A 25,991-nucleotide genomic window follows, 5' to 3' on the forward strand; every position below is an offset into this window, starting at 1 on the left:
TTAGAATGAGATCTAAGATGCTAGAAGTGCTCAGTGCAACGCGTGTAGGTTCTGATACAAGTTGAGTTAAATTGAAATTAAGGCAGAAATCCACAAAATCTCTGGCAGGCTCACTGCCCATAGTTATGGGGACGTCATTGCTCCAGTCTATTTGAGGAAAATTAAAATCACCAAAAATGAGGACTTCTGCTTGTGGGTGTTGATTAGTAAGGTCACTCAAACTGTTATTAAGTTTAAATGTGAAATCTGAAATATTATTTGGAGGCCTGTAGCAAACACCTAGAATGATTGTATGGGGGGAAGCGTGAATAATTAGCCATAATACTTCAAAATGAGAAGCGATGTTTTTGGCTACGGAGCACGATAACTGCTGGTGCACAACAATCAGTATCCCCCCCCCCCCCCCCCCCCCCCGCCCCGCATGCCTTTGCGATCCTTTCGATAGACATGAAATTCCGGTAGGTCGGCTAGTACTTCTGTATCTGTTATATCTTCTGTTAGCCACGTTTCGGTTATCACCATTATATTACTGTTGGAGGATAAAACAAGGTTGGAAAAAGCGTCACGTTTTGGAAGGAAACTGCGTGCGTTCGTAAAGATTACAGACAATGATATGTTAGATTTGGGCTTAGCAGCACAACGGACATTTTTACGACGGGGAAATTGCTATATTATTTCTTTGACAGATTGTGTTTGCTCGTCGTAGACGTAGCGCTTATGGCCCATATGCAGTGTTTTGAATCGCAGAGTGAAAGGTAATGAATTGCTTTTAGTGAAAGTAACGAGATGCCTGCGAGCGTTTTGTACGGAACGAGAGAAATCCTCTCCAACGCTGAAGCTGGTTCCTTTGAACTTGCGGCCGTTAGAAAGAACCAATTCTTTTGTTTTATGAAAGGTGAATTTCGCTATGATAGGACGGTGGCGGTTAGTACCTGTGCGATGACCGAGACGATGTGCGCGCTCAATTTCTTTCGGCTCGATACAAATATTCAAATGATCGTGGCAGTGCTTGATGATAAGTTGCTCGGTCTGGGCAAACGTCTCTGATCCAGTTGATTCAGGGAGGCCATAAAAAATAAGATTATTGCGTCGTGACTGGTTCTCGGCGTCATCAATACGCGTTTCAAGTCGGTGTACCACGGTGGCCACTTGAGCGGTACACGTTTTCACGGTTTCGAAGTCAGAGCGTAGGGAGACAAGATTTTGATAATACCCCTCTAGATCAGTCATGCGCCTGCCCAGATCAGCAATAGCTTTGTCCGTCGACAATAAGTGAGTTTTCAGGTCTTGAACCTGACTGATTAATTGCGACTGTCCAGCAGACAAGTTCTTCAATTCAGCTAGTAAAGCATCGGATTCCGGGCCCGGGTTGCTTTCGACATCACCCGACATCATCAACAAAGCACGAATTACATGAGAACACTCAAGAGCGACAAGAAGGCAGCAGTGCGGGCTCGGCAGCTGAAGCAGGAAACGATTGCTAGACTTCTTAGAAAAAAGACTGTAAGCTGTACTAACCTGCATGACAAGAGTGAAAGGATTAGCGGTCTGCGTCTGTGCACAGCCGCCGAGCCCACAAGGCGCCCCCGGTATTGCCTGCTCTTTTATAGTTGACGGGAGAGTTGATGTTGATGACGACAGGTTTGTCCACGCTGCATCGAGCACTACCGCATTCGGTAGCGGTGTCATCGAAAACGCAGATCTGCCGCTCCCGACGTGCCGCTCCCGACGGGGCCTGAAGGCCTGAAGGGCCTTCACATCAAAATGTGAAGGCCTTAGGACCTCTTTTATTATTTTATTAATTGTTTGCTGTTGCCCCGAGGCGCGCGCTTGTCCAAAACGCATTAGGCGTTCGACCTAACGTAACCTGCCGAGGAGGCGAGCGCCATCTGTATGGTGTTTTTGCAAGTAATCTACCCGGGCGCGCAGCTGTTGTATGGTAGAAATGCTGGAAAGGGGGGTTTATGTTTCAATTTCCGCGTAAGAGAAGTATGTTTTCCTCGTATATTGAAATTACAATCCGACGCTATCCCGTCTGCAGTTTGTGGTCAAGTCGTACTTTACGATTTTTCTGATGCATTTTGCTCTTAAAAATTCAATTAGTTCACTAACGCCTCTGCGCCATGCGTAGGGCCTGCGTGGTCGGGCTGATTCGGGATGATTTTTTGTGCCGCGGACGCCGACGCCGAATTTTCTGCGACACAATTAGGAGAGAGCCTCGCACAACAAGACTGAAGCCAATGCATATTGGACCGACACATGATCGTCATGTCAAAGCGTGCAGCCCGCTTTAATGCTCCCGCTCTGCACGCAAAGCTATGGCAGCGCAGACGACCGCGTCGGTTGAAAATCACCGGGAACCAAACATTCTCAGCCAATAAGCTTCTCCTAAGAGGTCACGTGTTGGGTCGATACTGCGAGGGAAAAAGCGAGGAGAATGAGGAGAGTTCGCTTGCCAAGGCCGACTGCGTGATGTATCGCCCTCCGCGGTGACGGTCGGCTGCTGGTCTTCGCTATAAGGTGTCTGTCACACCCCTTCGTTGTATTGGGTGTTAAGTGAAGGCGCTAATTAATTTTCGTGGCAGAGGACAAGCACGACAGCAGCCCGTCGGATCTGCGCAAGTTCTGGAGTGGTCCCTTGATCTACATGTACGCGGTGGCCATCTTCGGAAGCTACGTCTGCGTCGGCTTCAACCAGGCGACGCTTGAACCTCATCTGAGACGCGTACGTACCCGCCTAACGCATTCGCAATGTTATCGTCCTTAACTTAACTTAACCGGCTTGATGGACATTATCTTCCAACGTGCTCAATATTCGGTTTAGTTGGAGGTCACGTGATCAAATGCACGCATGGGGAGAAGAGCACGCGTCTTCTCATCTAGCCCTGCCGCAGCTGCAAATTACTGCGTGCGGTTGACGCTTACGCGGCCCGCGTGCCGTATCCAATTGTTGGTAATCATGGTAATCATTTTGCGGTCAAAACTCTTGCGTGCGACTCACGCATTAAAGAAACAAAAAAGTGCTCCATTAAGCTTGCTACTATAGAAAATCGTGTTTTCTTTTTTTCAGTTCAACCTGTCCACCACGATCCTGGGGCTGGTCTTTATGATCCCCGGCATCTGCAATGGTTTGATGACTCCCGTCTGGGGCTGGTTGTGCGATAAGAAGGTATAGGATGCATAACGTAGGAGTCGTGGATCTAACGCAGATGTTACACAGCTCACGCCTGAAAAACTTTTGGACCCTTCCTTCCCACCGGCAGGTGAACACTAAGCTGCTGACAGCTATCGCCGCCTACTTCACCCTGCTGTACCTGTTGTTGGTCGGCCCGGTGCCCTTTTTTCCGTTCGGCACGTGAGTCTACATGCATTTACTTCTCTGCTTGCGTGTATGGACGATTATGGACGAGACTCAGCATACAGACACCATATCAGTTGGGATTGACAAAAGCAATTTTTCCATACTGTATACGTATTAAACCGTGTCTGCTTGTATCTACACAAGTAGAAACAAACATTCTTCAATGAATGATGCCGACGTCTGCTTGGCCGTATACGCCTATAGTTTGCTACTCCAGATGACGATGACAGCATGTGAGATTATGTGTTCATACACGGTACAGGCGCTCACAGTTCACACAAGCACGCACAGCAACAACTAACTGAAGTGTATGGGCGAGGGCAGCGTGTATTTCACTCATTTCTATCATACAATAAAATGTCGGTTATCCAAAGAGAAAATTAGTGCGAAATGTTTTCCTCCCATGTAAATTTAAGGCTGAAATCGTGGTGCCAATCACGTTGGTTCAGAAGCCGCGTCGCTGTCGCGTATTTGATATGTTTTTTGTAGATAAGATGTCCTGGAAGCCTTTCAGGTGGAGTGGGTCTGTCTGCTTTCGGGTGCAACTTCGCTATTCGTCGTTCATTAACAATTAGCTAGCTTCGAGCGGGCGTAGTAAAATTTCAGTGACGTAGCTACTCCTTTTATTGCGATAGCAATTATATGGACACTCAAAAGCAGATTTCTGCCGTCGGCGTCGCCGTCGCCGTCGGCGTCGCCGTCGCCGTCGCCGTCGCCGTCGCCGTCGCCGTGAGGTTACGTATGACGTCATTTGGAGATGAAATCGTCGCCGCGCGCCGAACGCTGTATGTGCGAGTGAAAGGGCGCGAGGGGCGCGTCTTTCACGGGGAGTGAACGCACGGCGGAGAACAAACGCGCGTTCTGCGCCGTGCTCGCTTAAGGGCTGCAGAAGTAGGCGTCTCTTTTCTCCTTTACAATCACCATATGAGCAAACGCGCCTTCTTCGGACGCGCGAGAGGCCGTGGGGGAGGGGGAGGGAAGGGAGGCGACGTTTAGCTGCGGCACCAAGTGCCTATTTATATCAGAGGCTCCAGCAACAGTCACCAACGCCGCACGCATTTTGAGCTAACGCGGGCAAAACGCCGATGGCGTCGACAACAGTTCTTTTTCGCCCTTCACAAGCGAACTACGTGTATGATGGTAGTGCAGTGGAGTGAAAATTGTTATGATTGTTTATCGACAAAGAACGACTTCACTGCACTCGAAAAGAAAAAGCGCACTCAAAATCACGCAGACCGAACTCAATGTTGGAATCTAAATGACCCGGTGCTTGCTTGAATCAGAGAGCGAAGTATATCATCAGCAATTTCGATGACATAGTAAAAGCAGCGGAAGAATTCTGTACTGACCTGTACAGTGCCCAGAGCAGCCAAGCTACTTTCATTTGAAGTAGTGATGAACAGGATACGGAGGCTCCTTCTATAACTAGCGATGAAGTTAGAAATGCCTTGCAAGACATGACTAGGGGAAAAGCTGCTGGAGAAGATGGAATACCAGTCGATTTAATCAAAGATGGAGGAGATGTCATGCTAGAAAAGCTTGCGGTTTTTTTTTATTGCGATAGCAATTATATGGACACTCAAAAGCAGATTTCTGCCGTCGGCGTCGCCGTCGCCGTCGCCGTCGCCGTGAGGTTCCGTATGACGTCATTTGGAGATGAATCGTCGCCGCGCGCCGCCGAACGCTGTATGTGCGAGTGAAAGGGCGCGAGGGACGCGCGCTTTCACAGGGAGTGAACGCACGGCGGAGAACAAACGCGCGTTCTGCGCCGTGCTCGCTTAAGGGCTGCAGAAGTAGGCGTCTCTTTTCTCCTTTACAATGACCATATGTAGAGCATGTAGAGCAACGCGCCTTCTCAGACGCGCGAGAGTCCGTGGGGGAGGGAAGGGAGCCGACGTTTAGCTGCGGCACCAAGTGGCTATTTATATCAGAGGCTCCAGCAACAGTTACCAACGCCGCACGCATTTTGAGCTAACGCGGGCAAAACGCCGATGGCGTCGACAACAGTATACTAATCCACACGAAAGGAGACCTTAACGAATTGAAGAATTATAGACCCATAGCTTGCGTCAGTATTGTATAAAATATTCACCGAGGTAATTTCCAATAGAGTCGGGGCAACGCTTAACTTCAGTCAATCAAGAAAACAGACTGGCTTCAGGAAGGGATATTCTACGATATACCATATCCAATGTCATCAGTCAGGTAATCGAGAAATCTGCGCAGTACAATCAACCTCTCTAAATGGCTTCCATACATTATGAAAAGGCATTTGATTCAGTAGAGATGCCAGCAGTCATAGAGGCATTGCGTAATCAAGGAGTACGGGAGGCGTACGTGAATATCTTTGCAAATATCTACAAGGATTACGCAGCTACCTTAGTTCTCCACAAGAAAGGTCGAAAGTTACCTATCAAGAAAGGGGTCAGGCAAGGAGACACAATCTCTCCAATGCTATTCACTGCATGCTTAGAAGTATTCAAGCTCTTAGACTGGGAAGGCTTAGGAGTGGGGATCAACGGCGAATATCTCAGCAACCTTCGGTTTGCAGATGACATTGTCCTATTCAGCAACAATGGGGACGAATTACAACAAATGATTGAGGACCTTAATGGAGAAAGTATAAGAATTGGGTTGAAGATGAATATGCAGAAGACAAAGATAGTGTTCAATATCCTGACAAAGGAACAAGAATTCAGGATCGCCAGTAAGCCTCTAGAGTCTGTAAAGGAGTACGTTTATGTAGGTCAATTACTCACAGGGGACCCTGATCACGAGAAGGAAAATTACAGAAGAATAAAATTGAGTTGGAGTGCAGACGGCAGGCATTGCCAAATCCTGACTGGTACCTTAGCACTGTCGTTGAAAAGAAAAGTGTACAATCGTTGCATACTACCGGTAATAACATATGGGGCTAGAAACTAGGAGGTTAACAAAGAAGCTCGAAAACAAGTTAAGGACCGCACAAAGAGCGATGGAACGAAAAATGTTAGGCCTAACGTTAAGAGACAGGAAGAGAGCGGTGTGGACCAGAGAGCAAACGGGGATAGCCGATATTCTAGTTGACATTAAGAGGGAAAAATGGAGCTGGGCAGGCCATGTAATGCGTAGGATGGATAACTGGTCGACCATTAGGCTTACAGAATGGATACGAATAAAATGGAAGTGCAGTCGAGGACAGCAGAAAACTAGGTGAAGTGATGAAGTTAGGAAATTTGCAGGCGCAAGTTGGAATCAGCTAGCGCAAGACATGGGTAATTGGAGATCGCAGGGAGAGGCCTCCGTCCTGCAGAGGACATAATACAGGCTGATGATGATATAGCAGTAGTAGCAGTAGGACACGCGCACGTCGTTGTCGTCTGCTCTCTTTGTCACCGGGGCGAAGGAGACGTGTATGATGCTTGTACTGACGTCATGTAGGGGATGCGATAGGATAGCTTGTTCTTGACCTGTTTGGTATATATACTTCCTGTGATACATAATCGCCGGTGAAGGGACGAATGCGCGAACAGTGTGATTGTTTTATTTCCCGTGTGCGTTTTTGTGCCCACCCTTTTGTAGCGACAGTTACGTCTCACGCGTGATGTGATGTATGACGGCCCATATTTTAATACATTTGAGGCTTCTGTGCACTTTTGTGTCAGATTTGCGCCTCTATACGTACCCACTGTCGCATAGCACAATGGGCCAAAAAGAAAGTAGCCGAAATATAAGAAATTTAAAAATGAAAGTCTGAATATAGAGCGCTGTTAGGTTGAAAGATCTGTGGGCTATCGCGATACTCATGAGCCGACTTTACGTAGACAGGTTTTATGTCGTGATTTATTTATTCTTCGATTAGGCAAAACCGAGGTGCGCCCACGCACTAGCCCTACTTTCGGCCATTCTGGCGAGAAACTTGCGTGTACTTGTAACGTGGCCCGGGGTTTTGCTATTCCAACACGACCCAAATACTAAAAAAACACTGCTTTAAAATTCGTGACGCTGCAGTGATTAAACCTCGCTCTGGTTTCGCCGTGGATCTCAAAAGAGGAAGATATCGGCCGAATCATTTTGTCCGGTAATAACCAGCCCTTCTCAGCCGAGCGAATGAGGATGGAGCTTTGGAAAAGTATGCAGAAACTCCACTGGAGTTGTCTAAGTATGCCTAAGCATAGCCCCAAATTTCAGTTGGCCCACCCCTACTATAGGCTTCCGGTGTAGTTTCTATGGAGCCTTTTGTATACCTTTGGGTATGCACATAAATCTGACCTTATGGTATTCTCCCTGATCAGTTTCTTTTTCTTTGAATTGTTCCTTATCGATCATGACACAACTAATAATGTACATTTATATTATTATAACGGTTAAATGTCTTACCCTCGCAAATTACGCATTTTTGTGCAGATACAAGGCATTGCACTTTTTGCGTGGCAGACTGATTTTTCTGGGGTACTCTCCAAAGAATGCTTACGCATTAACAATAGTTTATGCTATAGTAAGGTTAACATTCAATGTGCCTTTATATCTCGGGAATGGTTAGGCTGCCACCAGACGGTCCATTAAAGTATAACCTGAAACCTCGTCCCACTTTAAAGGAGTTTAACTGAGCTGAAAAAAAAATTCCTGGTATATATTTTGTAAACGCGCTGTAATGTCTTTCTAGTTTCCGCATTTAATAGTAGTATTTACTGGTACGCCTACTGCGATACATTTGCTGGTGTAGTGGTGTGTTTCGATCCTTGTACATTTTCTAGTTTGTCTTAAAAAAGTTTCATCGTTCTAAAAAATTGTAGGTTGTTCTTGAAACGATCGCGTAGCTGTGCATGGCATAATTTAATTATCTATCGCACGTTTGTTATTATTAAAATGAATTTATCAAGTACATTTCCTAACATTTCCAACTCTTAGACGATGTAATTGCTGTTTGCTTTTTGATCTGCTGCATGTTCCCGTAAGGTCATTGCAATATTTCCTGCGTCGTCATTCACTGCCTGTAGTGGAGATTGCAGTTCTCGAAAAGCGGTCCATTGATTACGCTTTTACCCATAATGCCTTTATTGCGAAGCTTTTATTGCGAAGGAATTAAATGGCTCATGAGGCGGAAAATCCGGCGTTGGCGTGACCACGATGGTCCAAAGTCCTAAACGTCCAAGCGAGCCAACTAGGCAGTTGATGGCGTCAATTAAGCCAAGGTAATGAAAGCAAAGTTAATTACGGCATGTTTAATTAAGACTCTCGAACCCACAATCGTTGGTGTTAAGACACATTTAATTAAGATAGTTAATTAAGGCACTCGAACCCATTACCTTCTGTGGGAGCCGCACCCACCACCTTTGGTGTTACTTAAGGTGATGTTAATTAAGGCACAGTTGATTACGGAATAGTTAATTAAGTCATAGTTAATTAAGGCACTCGAACACACGACCCTTGGTGGGAGTCCAACCCACGACCTTTGGTCTAATTAAGGCGAAGTTAACCAATGCGCGGTTAATTAGGGTATACTTAAGGCACTCGAGCCCACGCCATTTGGTGTTAATTAAGGCGAAGATAATTAAGGCACAGTTAACCTAGATAGAGTTAATTAAGGCACTCGAACCCTCGACCTTTGGTGGTCGCGATGCTTCCGCGTTCGTCCGCGTAGGGATAACTAAGTGCCCCTTGAATTTTTTTGAGAAAAATATGGAATTGAACTGTTCACCAGGTCGCCATGCGAATTCGCAGGAAGCTGTGGTTGGTCCTGCTGTCCATGGCCTTCTTTGGCGTCGGAATCGGCGGGGCGTACATCTGTGCATTCATGGCGACACTGGAGTATACGCTGTGAGTCACTCCGCTCACCGCGGCTGGAGAGCTGCAGTTGTCGCAAGGTGTGCATCGCGCTGCTACAGTCGAATCCGGATACATCGTATCTGAAGGGCATCACAAAACAAAAGAAAGGTTCGATTTATAGGTAATTCGACAGACAAAATAAAAACTTCATACAGAAATTTTCAAGAGGATTTTACAGCTGTTCCACATACACAAGTTCGATATATCCGGGGTTCGATATATCCGGGTTCGACTGTACAAGCACGAGGTCGCGGAATCGAACGGCGGCCGCATTTCGATGGAACCGGAATGCAAAAAAAAAGCTTGGTGCACCGTCGTGCACCAAGAACCCCCGGTGGGCAAAATTAATCCGGATCCACCCCCCCCCCCCCCCCCCCCCCCGCTGCGGCGTGCTTCGTAACCGAATCGTAGGTTTGGCGCGTAACACCCTAAAATTTCATTTATTTCTTTTATGCAGTGTGCGTTTAAACTTCACACGGCAGATACACTGGCTTCAATAATTAGACATCGTGGCGGAATTTACAGGGTGTTCATTTTTAAGTTTACGGGATTTTTAGAAATCGCCTGTGGCAGCTAGGTAGCATAATTCTAATCATTGAGCTGGGTTATTCGATCAGGCGGATCATTAGGAGCACGAGGAATCGAAACACACATTCAACTAATTAACAAAAATTCACAAATTAACTTCTTAGTTAATTATTTTACGACACATTGCAATTTACGCATTGTAAGCAAGCTTGTCAGGCGTATCCACTTGGGATGAATTTCCAGAGTGACACCAGTTTGGAGATATGCGCCATCAAACTCGCCGTAAAAATGCGCTGTTCCACTTACTTTTTTACCAAAATGCAGTTTTATACATTGAAGCACAAAAGTAACTGGAACGCCCATGCATTTCTTCCCGCACTTCGAGAAATAATATCTCGAAACTGGTGTCATTATGGAAATTCATTTCAAGTGGACGCGTCTTGCAAACTCACCGGCTACAATTCGTAAATTGCAATATGTGCCGTAAATTAATTAACTAAGAAGTTCATTAGTCAGTTTTTTTATCAGTTGAATATGTGTTTCGATTTCGCGTGCTAGTAATGTCCGGCTCTTCGAATAACCCAGCTCAACGATAAGAATTATCCTACCTGCCACAGGCAATTTTTAAAAATTTCGTAAAGCTTAAAGTTTGAACACCCAGCATAGTACGGAATGTTATTCGAAAAGTATAACGGTTGTGTGGCAACTCTAATGGTCGGGAGCAATCCTGCTTCACCGTCTGGTCATTCGGCCGCTTGTGCGATGTGCCAGCCTGATTTATACAGGGTGAACCAACCATCATGCACCAAGATTTAAAAACTATGCAAATGCCACGTAGCTGGACAGTATTAAGGTAATGTTGTTTGCCGTCGCTTGGAGATACTCAGATTGTTTTTACGTTCCCCCTAATTACGTGAGTAGTCCTAATTAATTAATCAACTTCTCAACATTATAATTAGATGAAAAATGTCAATGTAGAAATTGTAGAGCAACATACGTACAGCATATGAAGCTCCCAAATAAACAGACCTGGAAGCAAAGTCCAGAGAATATGCTGCCGAGGGTGTTGCTCGGATATATGTCAGGTTAGGTTCCCGATAAGTCCAGCAGTAGATGTTGTTTTTAATATTAATCGTGGGTATGGTGATGTGCACGGACGTCCTCAGTACGCCCCATAAAAAGTTCAGACGTTCGAATATTTCCGGGATGTTCTGTGTTGTCTGGAAAAGCTTAAGTATAACTCCGGTAAAATAATGCGCAACGTCAGTCTTCAAGCAAGCGTTTGTATTTTGACCTTACCATGCACCACATTGCGTTTGGGTACATCATGAAAAACAAATGATTGCGCAGAAACCACAACCAAGATTGTCATTGTAATCTAATAGCCGAACGCTTGTATAGAAAAGTATTCGCTTTATTACAGGGATAACGTGCTTGACGGCGTATATTGGTTGTAGTGAGGGTATTTAGGTAGCGTTAATTTGTTCTTTCACTGCGTAATTTTTTAATGAACAGAGCCATTAACAGCACATCTGTAGCTGCAGTATCGGTGGCTCTACGGGGGCGTGCATCTATCGCTAAAAATATTCGAAAAAAGATTTTGCGCTCACCGTTCCACTGTGCTTGCTCAACTTGCGTAGAAATATAGCATTTTAGAGTCTATTTCGTTCAGTGTAATACATAGCACAGTTAATTGCATGTTTGAAAAAAAAAAAACGAAAATGTGCCTTCCTTTATGGAGATGCATACTGGTGCCGCGACGGCGATAGCACAAACTTGTGTCGCCGCCTGACGGCAGCTAGAGAAAGCAGCCGTTCAGGGAGTGTTGACGCGTTCCCCGACCGGCTGCTTTCTCCAGCTGCCTGCAGGCGGCGACACAAGTTTGTGCTATCTAAGGAGCCTTAGTGCTATCGCCGTCGCGGCACCAGTATGCATCTCCATAAAGGAAGGCACCTTTTCGTGCTTTTTTTTTTTCTCGTTAGAAACAGGCAATCAACTGTGCCAATTGTTACGCTGAATGACGCGGACTCCAAAATGCGAGCTCCCTGCTAAATTTCAGCAAGAACAGTGGAACGCGGTGGGTGCAATATCTTTTTTTTTTTCACCCAAACATTTTAGGGGAAATATATGCACGTCCCTGTACGTGAAAGCTGATATTTCGTATGTGTTTTGTCTCCAGCGACGGGAGCGCAGGAGCGGAAAGCGACATGTAAGCCTTTAGACGCCGACAGCACGGGAGTCTCGGTTACCCGAGAACCACCACCAAACGGTAGAAATAGTCAAACAAAGCGATTCGCAAAAAAAAAAATCGTCGATGGAACAAGGACCAACGCATTCTTGTTCTTCGTTCCAGGAGCCGGGGTTTCGAACCCAACATCTCCACCAACGGCCTGGTTTCTTCCATGTTCACCCTGTGCCAATCTATCGGGTCAGTCACGGGCTATTTCCTACTTGTTCCTTTTAAATGCGAAGCGTTTCTTGCCGGCGGCTCTGTCCGTCGCTCCCGCGTCCCACACCCCAACAGCGCATGCGCGTCCCCTCCCCCTCTCTCTCCTCTAGGAATCCTCTACGGAGCGGCGCCCACGACAGGTGGTGCGACAGCTGCATACTCCGCTGGGAGCGCCACGGTAGTTCCGCGGTATGAAAATGACGGAGCGCGCGCGCCTCATTCTCTCTCCTGTGCAGCGCCGCGATGAGCGCTCGGGCCGCTGCCGCGAAACCATCTCCCGCTCAAGCTAACCATCTCCCCGCTGCTTCGCATCCACACATGGTTCCCTTTAGCGGGAGATGGAGTAATTTTTTTTATTTTCAAACAAAAGAGGTTTTAAGGCGAAAGCCTTAGATCTCTGTTTCAAGGTCGCGTTGTGAGGTACAGAAAGTCACTTGACCCAAAGAAGCGAACCAAAGCATGTCCAGCCGTGTAAAGAGATGATTAGCAAAGTTAAAACGAATCATTGATTAGTGATTGTATTAAGGTGGATTAGGATCGATTAAGGTGGATTATGGCGGATTAGGGTGGATTAAGGAGGATTTAGGTGGGTTAAGGTGAATTACAGTAGTCTTGACAAGGCTTTCGCCTTCGCGTCTCTTAGGCGATAGCTATGGACACCTGGGAATTTTTCTCGGTGTCTCCCGCAAATATCCGGGTGTCAGAATTAAAACGGAAACTACGTCACCGTTCGACACGGCGGCTCATGGCCTGCCCGTTTAAGAGGAAGCTTTAGCTCGGGCTAAATTCCGGTGCCGCCTATTCATGTACATGTAAAACGCAGAAATGCCGTTCTGATATAAACCTTTGACTGATTTTCATGAAATTTGTTGCATCTGTGGAAGAAAGTTAAATTCTATAGGACTGTTACAAGTGGACTTTTGATACTGGGCCTTAATTCTTGTACAAGAAATGCCGGAAATGTAAAGATAAGGAAAAGTGGAAGCACGAAGTTTACAAATCCGTAACTATGTGCCAAAGACAGATATCGCAGTTCCTCGAACTGCATCGGTTAGAGCATCTAAAGTGGACAAATTTGATGTGTCAATCTATACCTTACGTGATGACCAGGCCTGACCCATGCGCCAATAAACACCACATATCGTCATAATTGTATCTTACGTGAAGTTGCTACGATGTTTGCGAGGGCTTCGCAAAAGTCCTACTTAAATATTAGGGGTGTATTTGAGAGCCATGTACTTGACACAAGGAAGCGAACCAAAGCATGTCCAGCCGTGTAAAGAGATGATTAGCAAAGTTAACGAATCATTGATTAGTGATTGTATTAAGGTGGATTAGGATCGATTAAGGTGGATTATGGCGGATTAGGGTGGATTAAGGAGGAACCGCAGCCGTGGCCTAGTGGTAGAGCGCCCGCCTCGGCTGCGGGAGGCTATGGGTTCGATTCCCACCGCCGCCGGGCACCCACTGGTTCAAATGGGTACAAGCGTGCCCCGGCCTGGCGTTCGGCTTTCTTCTGGGGTGATGCGCTTGGGAAAGGAGCCTGCGCCCTGAATTCCCGTCGGAACCAACGTGAGCACGGAAAAAAAAGTGCTGTCTGGGCCGCTCCCATGGCGGTAATTTCCCATGCGGCGCCCCAAGCACCTATTGAGGTGGGGGCGCCTTCGGGTTGAGGTCAAACACCCCTTTCCAAGCGTTGAGGTCCCATAATGGCCGAGCACCAGGCCGGGAGCGCGCTTGTACCTATTTTGCCGGTAGGTACCCGGCGGCAGCACTTGCCTCCCGCAGCCGCGGCGGATGCTCGTCCACAAGGCCGTCTGTGGTTGGACAAGAGGCGCCCAGAGACAACAGCTGAAATCTCTATTGGGCCCTCTTTCATTTACGCCGTTGTTCTTTAAATAAAAATTGTGGAAAATCGCCAACGCTCAGAAAACTGAACTGTCAAGTTTATAATTCTAACTCAGCCATTAAAAGGTGATATCAACGATGACATGTAAGTTGCATAAAATAGTACATCTAATAAATATACATCGATTTTGTCCGCTTTAGATGTACGATTTTATGCAACTTGTCATCGTTGATATCACCTTTGATCGCTGAGTTAGAATTATAAACTTGACAGTTCAGTTTTTTGAGCGTTGGCGATTTTCCACAATTTTTATTAAAAAAACAATGGCGTAAATGAAACATGAAACATTAACTTTTTCTTTTAGATGTAACAATTAAGTTTCATCAAGTTCTGTGCAGTTGTTACTGAGAAAAAAATTATTTCTCCTTTCCCATCTATTTAGATAGGGTGCTCTAGCTCGGGCCCAACTCCGATGCCGCCTACTCAAATACATGTAAAACGCAGAAATGTTTTTTTCTGCGATAACCTCTTGGCGGATTTTAATGAAATGTGTAGCATTTGAGAAAGTTAAGTTCGTGACAGTTTGAAGAGAAATTTCGATTTAGAGGCCTGTATTTTTGTTTTAATGCCGAAAATCGCAAACCTTAGTTTTTGAAAAATATAGAAGCACCAAGTTTACAAATCCGTCACTGTGCACCAAGAACAGATATAGGAGTTCTGTAAAGTGCATCCGCTAGAATATGCAAAGCGGACAAATGTGATATATCAATTCATATCTGACGTGAATGTGTTACAATGTTTACAAGGGTTCTGCAAAAGTGTTACTCATACATTAGTGGTGTATTTAAGAGTCACGTATAACAGATCAATTTTGTTGGCCTGTATTAAACGTGGCTTGCAGGCAGCATATCCTCTTCTTCATTTGTGGTATAGATCGCCCCTTGAGATGATTGAAACATTCACTGATGTATACAGAAACGCACGAACGCGTCAAAACGCTTTCTATCGTGAGAAAAAAGCTGCATTAACCATAAAGAACTCAGCGGACTGTGTTAGGTATAGCACAGCCATAGAAATGTTAGGCGGAGGACATCCCAAGAAGGGCAAGAAACGCTGCGACCATGCTGGCACTATCGCTTGCCCATGGGCGGATCCAGCCTTACGTCACAGGTGACGTCACTGTGACGTCTAGAATTTCGAAGTAACTTCTCGCATTTAGGCACTTTTCATGTAGGAAAGCGTCTCCAATCTTGCCGATCGGTTTGTTGCTTTATTATGCAATGTAGTCCTTTTTTTTTCATTGAACAGTTATGTTTGTTTGAGTATCATTTTGGATAAAGCAGGGCACAGATGAGACCGCAAGAAAGGACAGAGACGGCGCTGTCTTGTGGTCCTGTCTGTTGGTGCTGCCTTTTTTTCCCTGCTCATTATGATGAATCGCTATTTCGCCCAATCATACCCCTATCACACGACCGCCTTAACCGTTAAGCTAACTACGGTTACGACTGAGCGCGTTTAGTGATTTTGCTCATCCTAGCAGACGCTGTCGAAATCCGTGACGCCTCCGCGAGCCGGAAAGCAAATTTAGAGGCCTAAAAATTTCCCTCTTATGGTGAGAGTGAGTCATTTTCTTTTGCAGAAGCTTGCAGAAACTCCTCTGTCGCGTGCCCTGGCGAACTGTTGACGCGCTCGGGTCACAGCCTGTGAGTCTAATCATGCAGTGACCAAGGTTGTAACAGCGCACCTTCTTGCGTGGCAACTGAATGCAGGTCCTTCACGGGTCCCGCTCTCGGAGGCGTCCTGCTCGAGTACATTGGCTACGGCTGGGGCACCGTGGTACTGTTCAGCTTTGAGGCCATCGTGGTGAGTGGTAGCACGGCCTCAGAGATTGGGTGAGCCATGCTCTGAGGCCGTTTTTGTAATCCCGGAGGCCATAGTGGCAGAACCCAGTGCTGCCACCAGTATGTTGGTAGGTGGTAGTAGGTGGCCATGGGGCGTCATCCTGAATATAGTAACCTCAATACAAAAAACATGGCCTTGAAGATTTATTTCCATTACCCTGAGGCAGCCATCGCTGTGGCAAGACAGGGAGGGTAGGAGTATCGATGTGAACGCCGCTTATTAAACCTCCCGAGACTTTGAGACTCCTGAAACTTCTTTGACGCGTCGGTGACGCGTCAGAAAAGTAGCAAGCGAAGCCCTAGCTGGGGCTGAGGGCCCCCGACTATACCTGCCCAACGTTTATTATTCTAATAAAGTGTGCGTTTTCTGTCTCTCTCTTGCGCAGGCCGTTTTGGTGACCACCGTCTACCTTCGCGAAGTGTGCTGCAGTGGCTCCCCCATCGGCCGGTCCATTCCGCACCAGCGACTGTTGGACGGCGATACAGTGACGAACTCGGCCAGCTGCGAGTTTATCACAGTTTCGGGCCAAGTGCAACGGCAGCAGCAACGCCAGTACGGCGCCTGCAACGGAGCCGGCCCGTCTTAAGGCTTGACTGTGTACACCGCGGTACCCCGTTAGGGGTCAGTGCTTTTGTTGTCAAGGGACGCCCATGCTGCCCTGATCTTAAGCCCGCGCCATGCTGGTGGCCTGATTTGCATGTTATAGAAGCTCTAGATTTCCAAACATATGGCTCCGCAGCTCTTGGATCCGTCTAGCGAATCAAGACTTGGAGAAGCAGACGAACCATGTATAATTTAGTAAAAATAGCTTAGGCCTAATTGCGGATTACACTCCTCATAATGATAATACCCATCAACCGTCTGAATGCAATCCTGTCAAACAGTCATTATCGTCAGATACGTTTCGGTAGTTCGACCTTGTCTGTCCGTTGTTTTGCCGTTAGGAAAAGAAATGGACGCACATAAGCCTAATTACGGGATTGCGCTCGTCCTAATTATAAACCCGCCAGGGTGCATTCCTGTCGAACAATGATTATCGTCCAATCAGTCTCGGTATTTCGACATACCCGTCGAACATTGGACGATGGTTATCGTTTTGGGATGCAATTACACCCTTAGAGGTGTGGTGTTTGTTTCTAAATGCTCTTTGTTGAATAATTACAATTCTAACGTACTTTTACACCGTAATGAGTATAAATAGTGCATTACACTCGTATGAGTGTGGAAGCCAACTAGAAGTAGTGCTCGTCATAAATATCCCAGGCAATTAGTTCTAGTAAAGCTAAGTTCAACACTATGCTTGATCAACAGCGCACAGGCAAGCGGTTACAGAAAGATAAACTTTGCATATCTCTAAGGTTCATAGTGGTGGTGAGAATACGAACTGGTGATGTTTGCGTTTCAAGGACGCGATTATACTACCGTATTGCAATGTTTTACACATCTCAAGGTGTGCTTTCGTCATACTACATTAATCACCATTTCCATTGTGCTTTGCCCTTCTTCGCCTGGGCTTTCCATGTCTGAAAAACACTACCAAACACTTGGACGCCTACAGCCCTGCTAAAGGAAAGGACTGTCGAGTGTGTTCTCTAAACATTGTTACCGTTGTAACACTTATGTTTCACCATTTGAAATATAACCATCTTTCGCGAGTAACTCCTTTGGGAGCGCAACAAGGTCTACTCGGTGCACAACGTTTAGGAAAGCAAATGCACACAAGAATTGCGGTTATCGTTGTGGAGCGAGACGTAATCACACCTAAAGAGCCTATATTGCGCTCCGAAAAGCGTGCACCTTAATTTACACCTTAATATGCACCTAAATTACACTTCAATGTGTGCAATATTGTCAGAAATCCGCAGCGCGCAGTTGCCGTTACTTGCGGCCTTCTTTTCAGTGTTGCTGTGTAGCGGACTCGTCTGGTGCGTATGTGTACAGATGGCGCTGGTGTCGGCAACGTAAGCCTGAAAGGATACAGCTGCGATTGCAATGGTGCTTACTCGTATATAGTTGAAATACGCCCTTTTAGGTGTTTCTGCCTCGATACTGGATGGCAGGAATGAACTCTCACTGGAGTATTTATTATTCAGTTAGGGCAGACGAGGGAAAGGGTAGCGGTGATAATAGTTTTTTTTTTTTATATATAAGAGAGAGAGTCGACTTCGTCGAACCCTGCACGATCATGGCCAACTGAGATAGCCAGAAGAGGCATACGCCTCCTTTTTTTTTTTAATCTTAAATTTGCGATGGATTTTAACGAAACTAGTCCACTTTTAGTACGTGCGAGTCTTGAGAACTTCCTGTGCAAGTTTTCTGTATACTTGCGGCGTTTGTAGCTACCCAAACGTGGCTTCGTATCGCCGACGTTACGAATTACTTGCTGTTGAATAAAATATTTCCGAGGATTCAAGCTGTCTTTTTTTTTGTGTGTGTGTCTTCTGAAGTACATTCGCCTATACATTTTACGTATCCGGTCGCAACACAAGTTTTGCGAGGTTTTGGGTGCACATCCAGTGTCTGAAACATGTGGCGTGCACTTTTTTTAACCGACAAGCCACTGAGAGTATTGCTTCCGGGGTTGTTACGTAAATAAATGGGAAACGAGAAATCGTATCACTCGGCATCCACAAAAGCGGCTTTGATTAGGGGAAAGCTAATACCTACCAACAACTGCATGTATATTTTAATCTTACTTCCTTCCCTTTCTCTATAAATTTTAGGAAATCAGCGTATTTATTCTTAAACACGAAGTATCGAGTTTGTAACTCGATACCTCCGCAATCTAAAAAAAAAAAAAATGGACTTTGAAGGAAACCTCAGCACTTTGAAGGAAATCAATCAGTACGTCCAAAAGCAGGCAGACAAGACCTCTATTGCTATCGCATGTTTACTATACGTATATCAATGCGTATTAAACAAAATATGTATAAATTTTGTCCGCTTTCGACTCCCCGGGCTTATTGCAAAACACTGTTGTGTTATATAAGGTTCTGCAATATGATATTATTTTGAGGATAGAACTTGCTGATAAGTCACCTAGGTTAAAAGTGTGACCAGTTTCATCATCTTTTAACGCAATATATGCCATGTTTGTCCGCTTTTGTTCAGCACGTATACGTTTTACAGGATCGCGATATCTGCATATATGGTGTGATGAAGCTTTGTGCACAAATTTGTCTTGCAGCGAAAGTAAATACACGGGCTCTTGACGTACATTTGAGCCGTTGGAATCGGCGTGCTATTGAAGATGCATCCGCGGCTCGCAGGTGAAGGACTTCACAGAAGACCTTCAGAGGCGCGAAGAGTATTTGACTCCGAAAGCAAGCAAGCCAAGTGGATTTTTACCCACAGCGCGAACGACACAAACCGACACTGGATGACGCAACACCTGCGCTGACTCACCAAGTTTATTGTATTAACAAATGGAAAAAGTCAGGCATGTGCGCAAACCTTCAATATTAAAGTGACTGACGACCAATTTTTTATGGTAGCCATTTTTTCAGTGCAATGGATAGCTTACCGGTCGGTGTCGAATCACGCAGTGGTAACGCGGAAAACGGCGTGCAACATTTTTTTATCAGAATTTTTCGATCTGTATAGCGAAGATGTTGTTCACTCGAAGCATGCTGTAAATAGTGATAGGTAAGCGCGATAATGAATGCAGACAAGTGCGGTCGTAACTGTGAGAAAGTATAATTTTGTTTATCAAGCCGATTTTCCTGCGATTCATGTATTCCGAAGAGGTAAATTATTTCTACAACCGTGGGAATCATGGGTAAGTACGTGGATTTGCCTAAACTTGCTCCTTCTGGCTTTAAATGGCTTCGTGACTTTGCCAAGTGATCATTTTTAGCAAAGTTCTGCGTTATAAATAATTAAATAGGCATTATTAAAATTAGCTGACGGCAGCATTCGAACACAGGGCCTCTATAGTAGGATATATACAACTTTTAAAAAATAAGCAGTTGGCAACAAAGGCACACGGACCGCGCGGGGTTGTATTACACCGCCAGCCAATCACAGAAGCAAACGAAATCGTCGTCATGCGACCTTTTCAAAATGGCGTCATACTTGATACCTCCGGAGCGTCTGCTGTTCTTGAAGAGTCTTTTCGTCGGTGGAAGCGATGAGTTGTGCCAAAGTGTATTGAGTCTGAGCATTTCACTCTTGAAAAGTCCCCGGTACAGTTCATTTCACTGCTGAGCGCGTTTGACTAATGAAACTTCACTGCCAACTGAAGTGAAACTTTGCAATAAATAGTCGCATCGAAGCAAGCGTTTTATTTCAGTTCAATCAAGAATCAACAACAGACGAGTGAAAACATAAAATTACGCGCTCATAAGTTTATTTTTGTCGCTACCGTCTTATTTAGGTAACAGGAACAGGACAATGCCATCTGCAAACCGTCGATTATGAGATATTCGTCGTTGATCCTAAACGATAAAGGGCATACGCTGGTGATATTTGGTACCCTGTGGGCCTGTGCAGAGGTCACGCTTGTTGTCTGACCTAACGTATTGGCAAGCATTTGTATATGCTGCATTTCAGACTCGAGCACGAGAGGTGACCATTCTGTAATGAACAACAAGGAGCAAGCAGTATAGTGGGGCGCTCTCATCGATGTAGGGCGTGAACGCAGATCACGCCCTACATCTATGAGCGCACCCCATGGATTATGAAATGGCGCAATCTGAAGGAAACTACGTCATGAGCACCAGCCGCAGGGAGTGGAGCTGTTTCTGCGTATCGCGTGAGATGGTCCACCGCGACAATTATCCAGCGATCGCCAGCAACAGAGCACGGAAGCGGTCCATAAAGGTCGATTCCAATGCGTTCAAAAGGGTGAGCAGGATATGGTAAAGGATGCAGCTGACCGGGTGTGTGGTGAGACGTCTTTCGTTGTTGACATGAGGGGCCGGACCGTGTATTTTTACGGACAAATGTGTACATCCCACGGCAGTAGTAGCGTTGGCGGAGCCGCTGATACGTTTTCAGCCCGCCAGCGTGGGCATGTTGCGGATCAGCATGGAAATGTGCACACAAATCGGCTCGCAAGTGCTCGGGTATGACTAGCAGCCATTTACATCTGTCTTCTTGGTAGTTGCGGCGGTATAAAAGTGCATCGCGTATTGCGGAATGCATGGCTTGCGACGAAGGACACTTGGTTGGCTAGCGGGTGAAGAGGCGCAGAGAACTTTCAAGAGGGATGCGTTCCATGGGTCCTTGCGCTGTTCCGAAGGCATGCCGGTGATGGTGAGAGCATCCAGGGAAAAGTCGACCGCTGAAGGTGCCCCTTCGTCGGATTTCACAGGGTGAACGAGAGAGAGCATCCGCGTCAGAATGTTTGCGCCCGGATCGGTAAACGACGCGAATGTCGAATTCTTGATACGAAGAGGCCACCGACCGAGACGACCAGAGGGATCTTTGAGGGAAGCCAGCCAGCAGAGTGCATGATGGTCAGTTACAACTTCGAAAGCCCTGCCGTACAAATAGGGGCGAAATTTTCCTAACGCCCATACAATCGCGAGGCACTTTTTTTTCGGTGACCGAATAATTCGCTTCCGCTTTGGTGAGGGCGCGGTTTGCATAAGCCACAACATACCCAGGGAAGCCGGGCTTGCGTTTCGCGAGAACTGCACCAAGACCGATACCACTGGCGTCTGTATGTATATCGGTTGGCGCATCAGGGTCATAACGGCGGAGCACGGGTGGCGAAGTAGGCGGCGTCGCAAATGCGTCGTCGCAGGCCGGTGTCCAGTGGGAAAGGTCGCTGGGGCCGGCAAGGAGCTTCGTAAGCGGTGCTATGATCGAGGCGAAAATTCGGACGAAGCGACGAAAATAGCAGGCCAAGCCGACAAAGCTTCGAAGTTATTTGATGGCAGAAGGCTTCGGAAATTCCGCAACAACACGTAGTTTGTCCGGGTCAGGGATAATTCCATTTTTGGAGACGACGTGGCCGAGGATGGTGAGCCGGCGAGCCCCGAAGTGACATTTCTTCAGGTTGAGTTGAAGGCTTGCGTTTGTAAGGCAGCATAGAATTGTGCATAAACGAGCGAGATGTGTGGCGAAATTAGGGGAGAACAGGACGACGTCATTCGGATAGCACAGACATACTCGTATCTTCCATTTCAGACCACGTAAAATGCCGTCCATCATCCGTTCGAATGTTGCGGGCGCATTGCAAATTCCGAAAGGGATCACGGTAAATTCATGAAGGCCATCCGGTGTGACGAACGCCGTCTTGGGACGATCACACTCCGCCATAGGGACCTGCCAATATCCCGATCGAACGTCGAGGGAAGAAAAAAATTCTGCACCTTGAAGGCAATCGAGGGCGTCATCTATTCGAGGAAGAGGGTAAACGTCTTTGCGAGTTATCTCTTTGAGGCGCCGGTAGTCCACACAGAATCTATTAGAGCCATCTTTCTTTTTGACCAGTACAACAGGAGAGGACCAGGGGCGGCGCCGGACGCAAGGGGTCAGGGCGTTCTGCTTATGTTTTGTCTCAGGCTCGGAGGGATCAAGAGATACGCGATAACATCAGCGTCTACAGGCTGAACGAGGCCAAGCATTTCATTACGGTACAAAGTCAGAAGGCCTGAGTTGGGGTTGCAAACAAGCAGTCCGGGATTATCCTGATGAAGCGCGAGGAGGGTAAGTGGCAGTGACGTATTGTGGCGGCGACGAAACATGTCAGATGGCGTGAACAGCACGGTGGCGTAGGAAAGGGCGGCCCAGGAAACGGGAACAATGACGGCACTCTGAGGTGGCAGGTCAGTATCGGCGGTGACGACAAACTTTCTATCCCCAGGACCGGCCACATCGGTGGAAGGCGTCTCAGGAAACCCATATAGCTCTACCAGAGCACGAGCGCAGTCGATAACTGCGTGATTACGGGACAAAAAATCCCACCCGAGGATCAGGTCATGGGAACACGAAGCCAGCACAAGAAACTCAACGCTGTAGATGACGTCTTGTATGAGCCCCCTGGCCGTGCATGCTGCAACGGGTTTAATATATTGTGCGCTCGCAGTACGGAGAGAAAACCCTGAAGGTGGCGTCGTCACTTTACGGATGGAGCGGCAAAACTTATGGCTCATTACAGAAATAGCGGCGCCAGCGTCCACAAGTGCAACAGTTCGTACACCTTCAACAAACACTTCAATAACATTGGTGGGTGACAAGCGAGGACTTAGACAAGTGGACGACGGCGCAGCTCGTGCCTCAGAAGCTGCGGCAATCACTTTTCCGCCTCACCAGCACTGGACCGGCGACGCATAGGCGAAAGAGAACGGCGGCGTGGTGAGGGTGACCGACGAGCAGCAAAAGGTTGGGCATCGGAAGTGGGCCGAGGATCACGGGCGTATGCTTTAAGGCTCTCGCTCTGGCTGTGTGCGATATGGAGGTCGGAAGGAGTAGTCAGGATATCTCGGTGTAGCCGTGGTCGCCGCGAAGCGTCGGCGACAGAAGCGCGCAACATGACCCGCAATTCCGCAAGCGTAGCAGATCGCGGGCGGTTGTCTGCATGCATTGCGCCGAAGATTTGCGTACTGTGGTTGCGCCCCGAAAAGCGGCGTCGCTGGCGGTCGAATTGGTGGTTGAGGGGTCAGTACTGGCAGAGGACGTGGCTTCATGACGGCATTCGCATACATCAGAGGCCGGCGACAGGAGTCGGCGGAGGAGCAGTCGGCACCGCAAATGGTGGCGGCGCGGTGACAGCAGTCGGCTGACATGCAGACGGCAATGCCTGCAGTCACCTGCTCCTGTAACACCTGTCGGATGGTTGGAGTCAGACATGGTGTAGGCACTTGCGCGGTTGGAAAAAAAAAAAAAAAAAGCTACCGAGCGACTTCCTCACGCACAAGCTCCTTAATCTGTGACAGGAGCGCAGTGCGCTTACGTTGTAGTGCACGATAAAGAACCCCAGGTGGTCAAAATTAATCCGGAGCCCTCCACTACGGCGTGCCTCATAATCAGAACTGGTTTTGGCACGTAAAACCCCAGAAATTTAGAAGAAGAACATTGCCAGGAAGACATTTTTACAGGGGCAATAAAGCAGTCTTATATCAAAATGTGAAGTCCCTAGGAACTTTTTTTATTGTTTTATTAATTGTTTGCTATTGCCCCGAGGCGCGCACGTGTCCAAAATTTAGAAAGGATCGGTTTTCAACATTCCCCTCAATGTTGCCTAGAACCAAAGTACAGCGGAACACCATCAGAATTGGAGGACGTTTAAGCTTCGCCTTTAAGAGTGGAACGAGATAGCATTCAAAGATCCTGGCTGCTTATCAGGATTTTTTCTCGTATATTCAAATTACAATCCGACGCTATCACGTCTGTACGTTGTGATTAAGTCGTACTTTACGATTTTTCTGACGGATTTTACTCTGAGAAATTGAATTTTTGTTCACTAACGCCTCGCGCCACGCGGAGGGCCCGCCCGGTCGGGGTGGTTCGTAATGATGTGGTTCAGCATGATTATTTCCGTGAGATTGTGAGATAAAAGGTGATAAACTTGGTTAAAAGCAAACGAACATGACATGTTGGGGCGCGGTACCTACGGGTGCCAAGTTCCCTTCCCATCTGACAACGGCACATTGGTTTTAGATCTTGAGCTCTAGGGATCTGTGTTTCAGCGAGCTCGTCAACCTTCGTTCTGAAGATCAAGATAATGTCCGATAGCATGGATACAATAACCCCGTGATTGCTCACCTTTAGAAATACAGTGATTGTGACATAGCGGCGCTTCTAATTTTCACGTCTACTTCTGTCTTTCCCAAAGTAGCCCATTTAGCCAGCGCATATCACGTCTTCTAGAAAGGCCCCGATACATTTGAGACCTGGGGCGGTATTCTGTAAGAGTACGTAGCGGACTGTCCACTTCGGCTGTCGCTGATTGGTTGCTGCTTGACGTGCAGGAAGGAGACTGGCTGGCACCTTCCTGCACATCAGGCAGCAGCCAATCAGCGACGGATGAAATGGACACTCCGCTAGGTAGACTCTTACAGAATACCGCCCTTGATCTTTTGCCTGCAAATGCTGCATGACATATATGCACAATCTAGGTGGCGTCATAGCGATGGCAATATGGGAGAAGTAGAACGCAGTGATTGAGCGGAGGCGACAATAGCACAGGTACGCGATATCGGAAAACACAAGTCCATTGTGTGCTTGCAAATGCTATATGCATAGCACCTGGACAGACAGACATACAGACAGAAAAACTTTATTTGTAGCAAGTGAGGTTGGACTGCTCTAAGTCCCTGGGCCACCGCACCGTCCCACACTACGTCGAGAGGGTCATGTTCTTTTTGTTCATGACGTCTGTAGCCCGAGCCACCGCAGCAAGCTGCGATGTCGGGTCCGTAGACGAGCTAGAGCAGGGCCTCCCAGTCCTCCCAGCTTGCGAATTGTGTAACGTGCGTGGGAGCCCGTTTGTCTTTTCTTGGTCCGGTAAGAAATTGGCTATGAAGTTCGCCCAATTATGCCAAAAGTATCCAGGAATCCAACCTTAAGTTATAAGTTCCAAATGCACCTGAAGATTACCCAATTTTTGGCGGATAGTAGCCACGAATGGCAACACTGGCCTGCGGTGATAGCGACCGGCACCGTACTACAGTTTCTAGGTCACTGCAACCGTACCGGCTGTGATCGTGTATTCACGCTACATGTCTCTCCCTTATCTTTCTACCTCCCCTCTCCACAGTGTAAGGTAGCAAACCGCATTTTCTGTTCTGGTTAACCCCTGTCTTTCCCCTTCTGTCTCTCTCCAGCTCTCTCTTCTACACAAAAAAGTCTAGGGTTTAACGCGCCAAAACCACGATCTGATTATAAGGCACGCCGATCGTGTTTTGGAAAGCCGCCGATGCAGCCAGGATCGAACCCTGGCTGCACGACGCAGCCAGGGTTCAACGCAGCGCAGCTCCATATCTACTGGGCCACCGCGGCGGGTTCTGGCCGGTTTGCACCACTTCTCGAACATTCCCATCTTGCAGACAACAAAAAGAACAACCAGAAAGGCGAAACAGGAAAGCCACACTGCCCGAAGCACGGCTCCCTAGATGTGCGATTGGTTGCGAATCTCGGAGGTT

The 25,991-nt window shown here is 47.1% G+C and overlaps 1 protein-coding gene across 1 annotated transcript in view; it reads left to right on the plus strand.

Moving 5' to 3' along the window:
* LOC119463748 (MFS-type transporter SLC18B1) overlaps positions 1-18,304 on the plus strand; it is a 36,203-nt gene extending 17,899 nt beyond the window's left edge. Inside the window, exons 6-12 of the mRNA XM_037724573.2 lie at positions 2,586-2,725; positions 3,071-3,169; positions 3,264-3,355; positions 9,065-9,160; positions 12,051-12,125; positions 15,765-15,858; positions 16,283-18,304. Coding sequence (XP_037580501.1) covers positions 2,586-2,725; positions 3,071-3,169; positions 3,264-3,355; positions 9,065-9,160; positions 12,051-12,125; positions 15,765-15,858; positions 16,283-16,483 — 797 coding nt within the window. The 3' untranslated portion in view covers positions 16,484-18,304. The remainder of the gene's footprint in view (positions 1-2,585; positions 2,726-3,070; positions 3,170-3,263; positions 3,356-9,064; positions 9,161-12,050; positions 12,126-15,764; positions 15,859-16,282) is intronic.
* Positions 18,305-25,991: the final 7,687 nt, after the last annotated feature.

Source organism: Dermacentor silvarum, chromosome 9 (assembly GCF_013339745.2).
Source record: "Dermacentor silvarum isolate Dsil-2018 chromosome 9, BIME_Dsil_1.4, whole genome shotgun sequence".
Lineage (NCBI taxonomy): Eukaryota > Metazoa > Arthropoda > Arachnida > Ixodida > Ixodidae > Dermacentor > Dermacentor silvarum.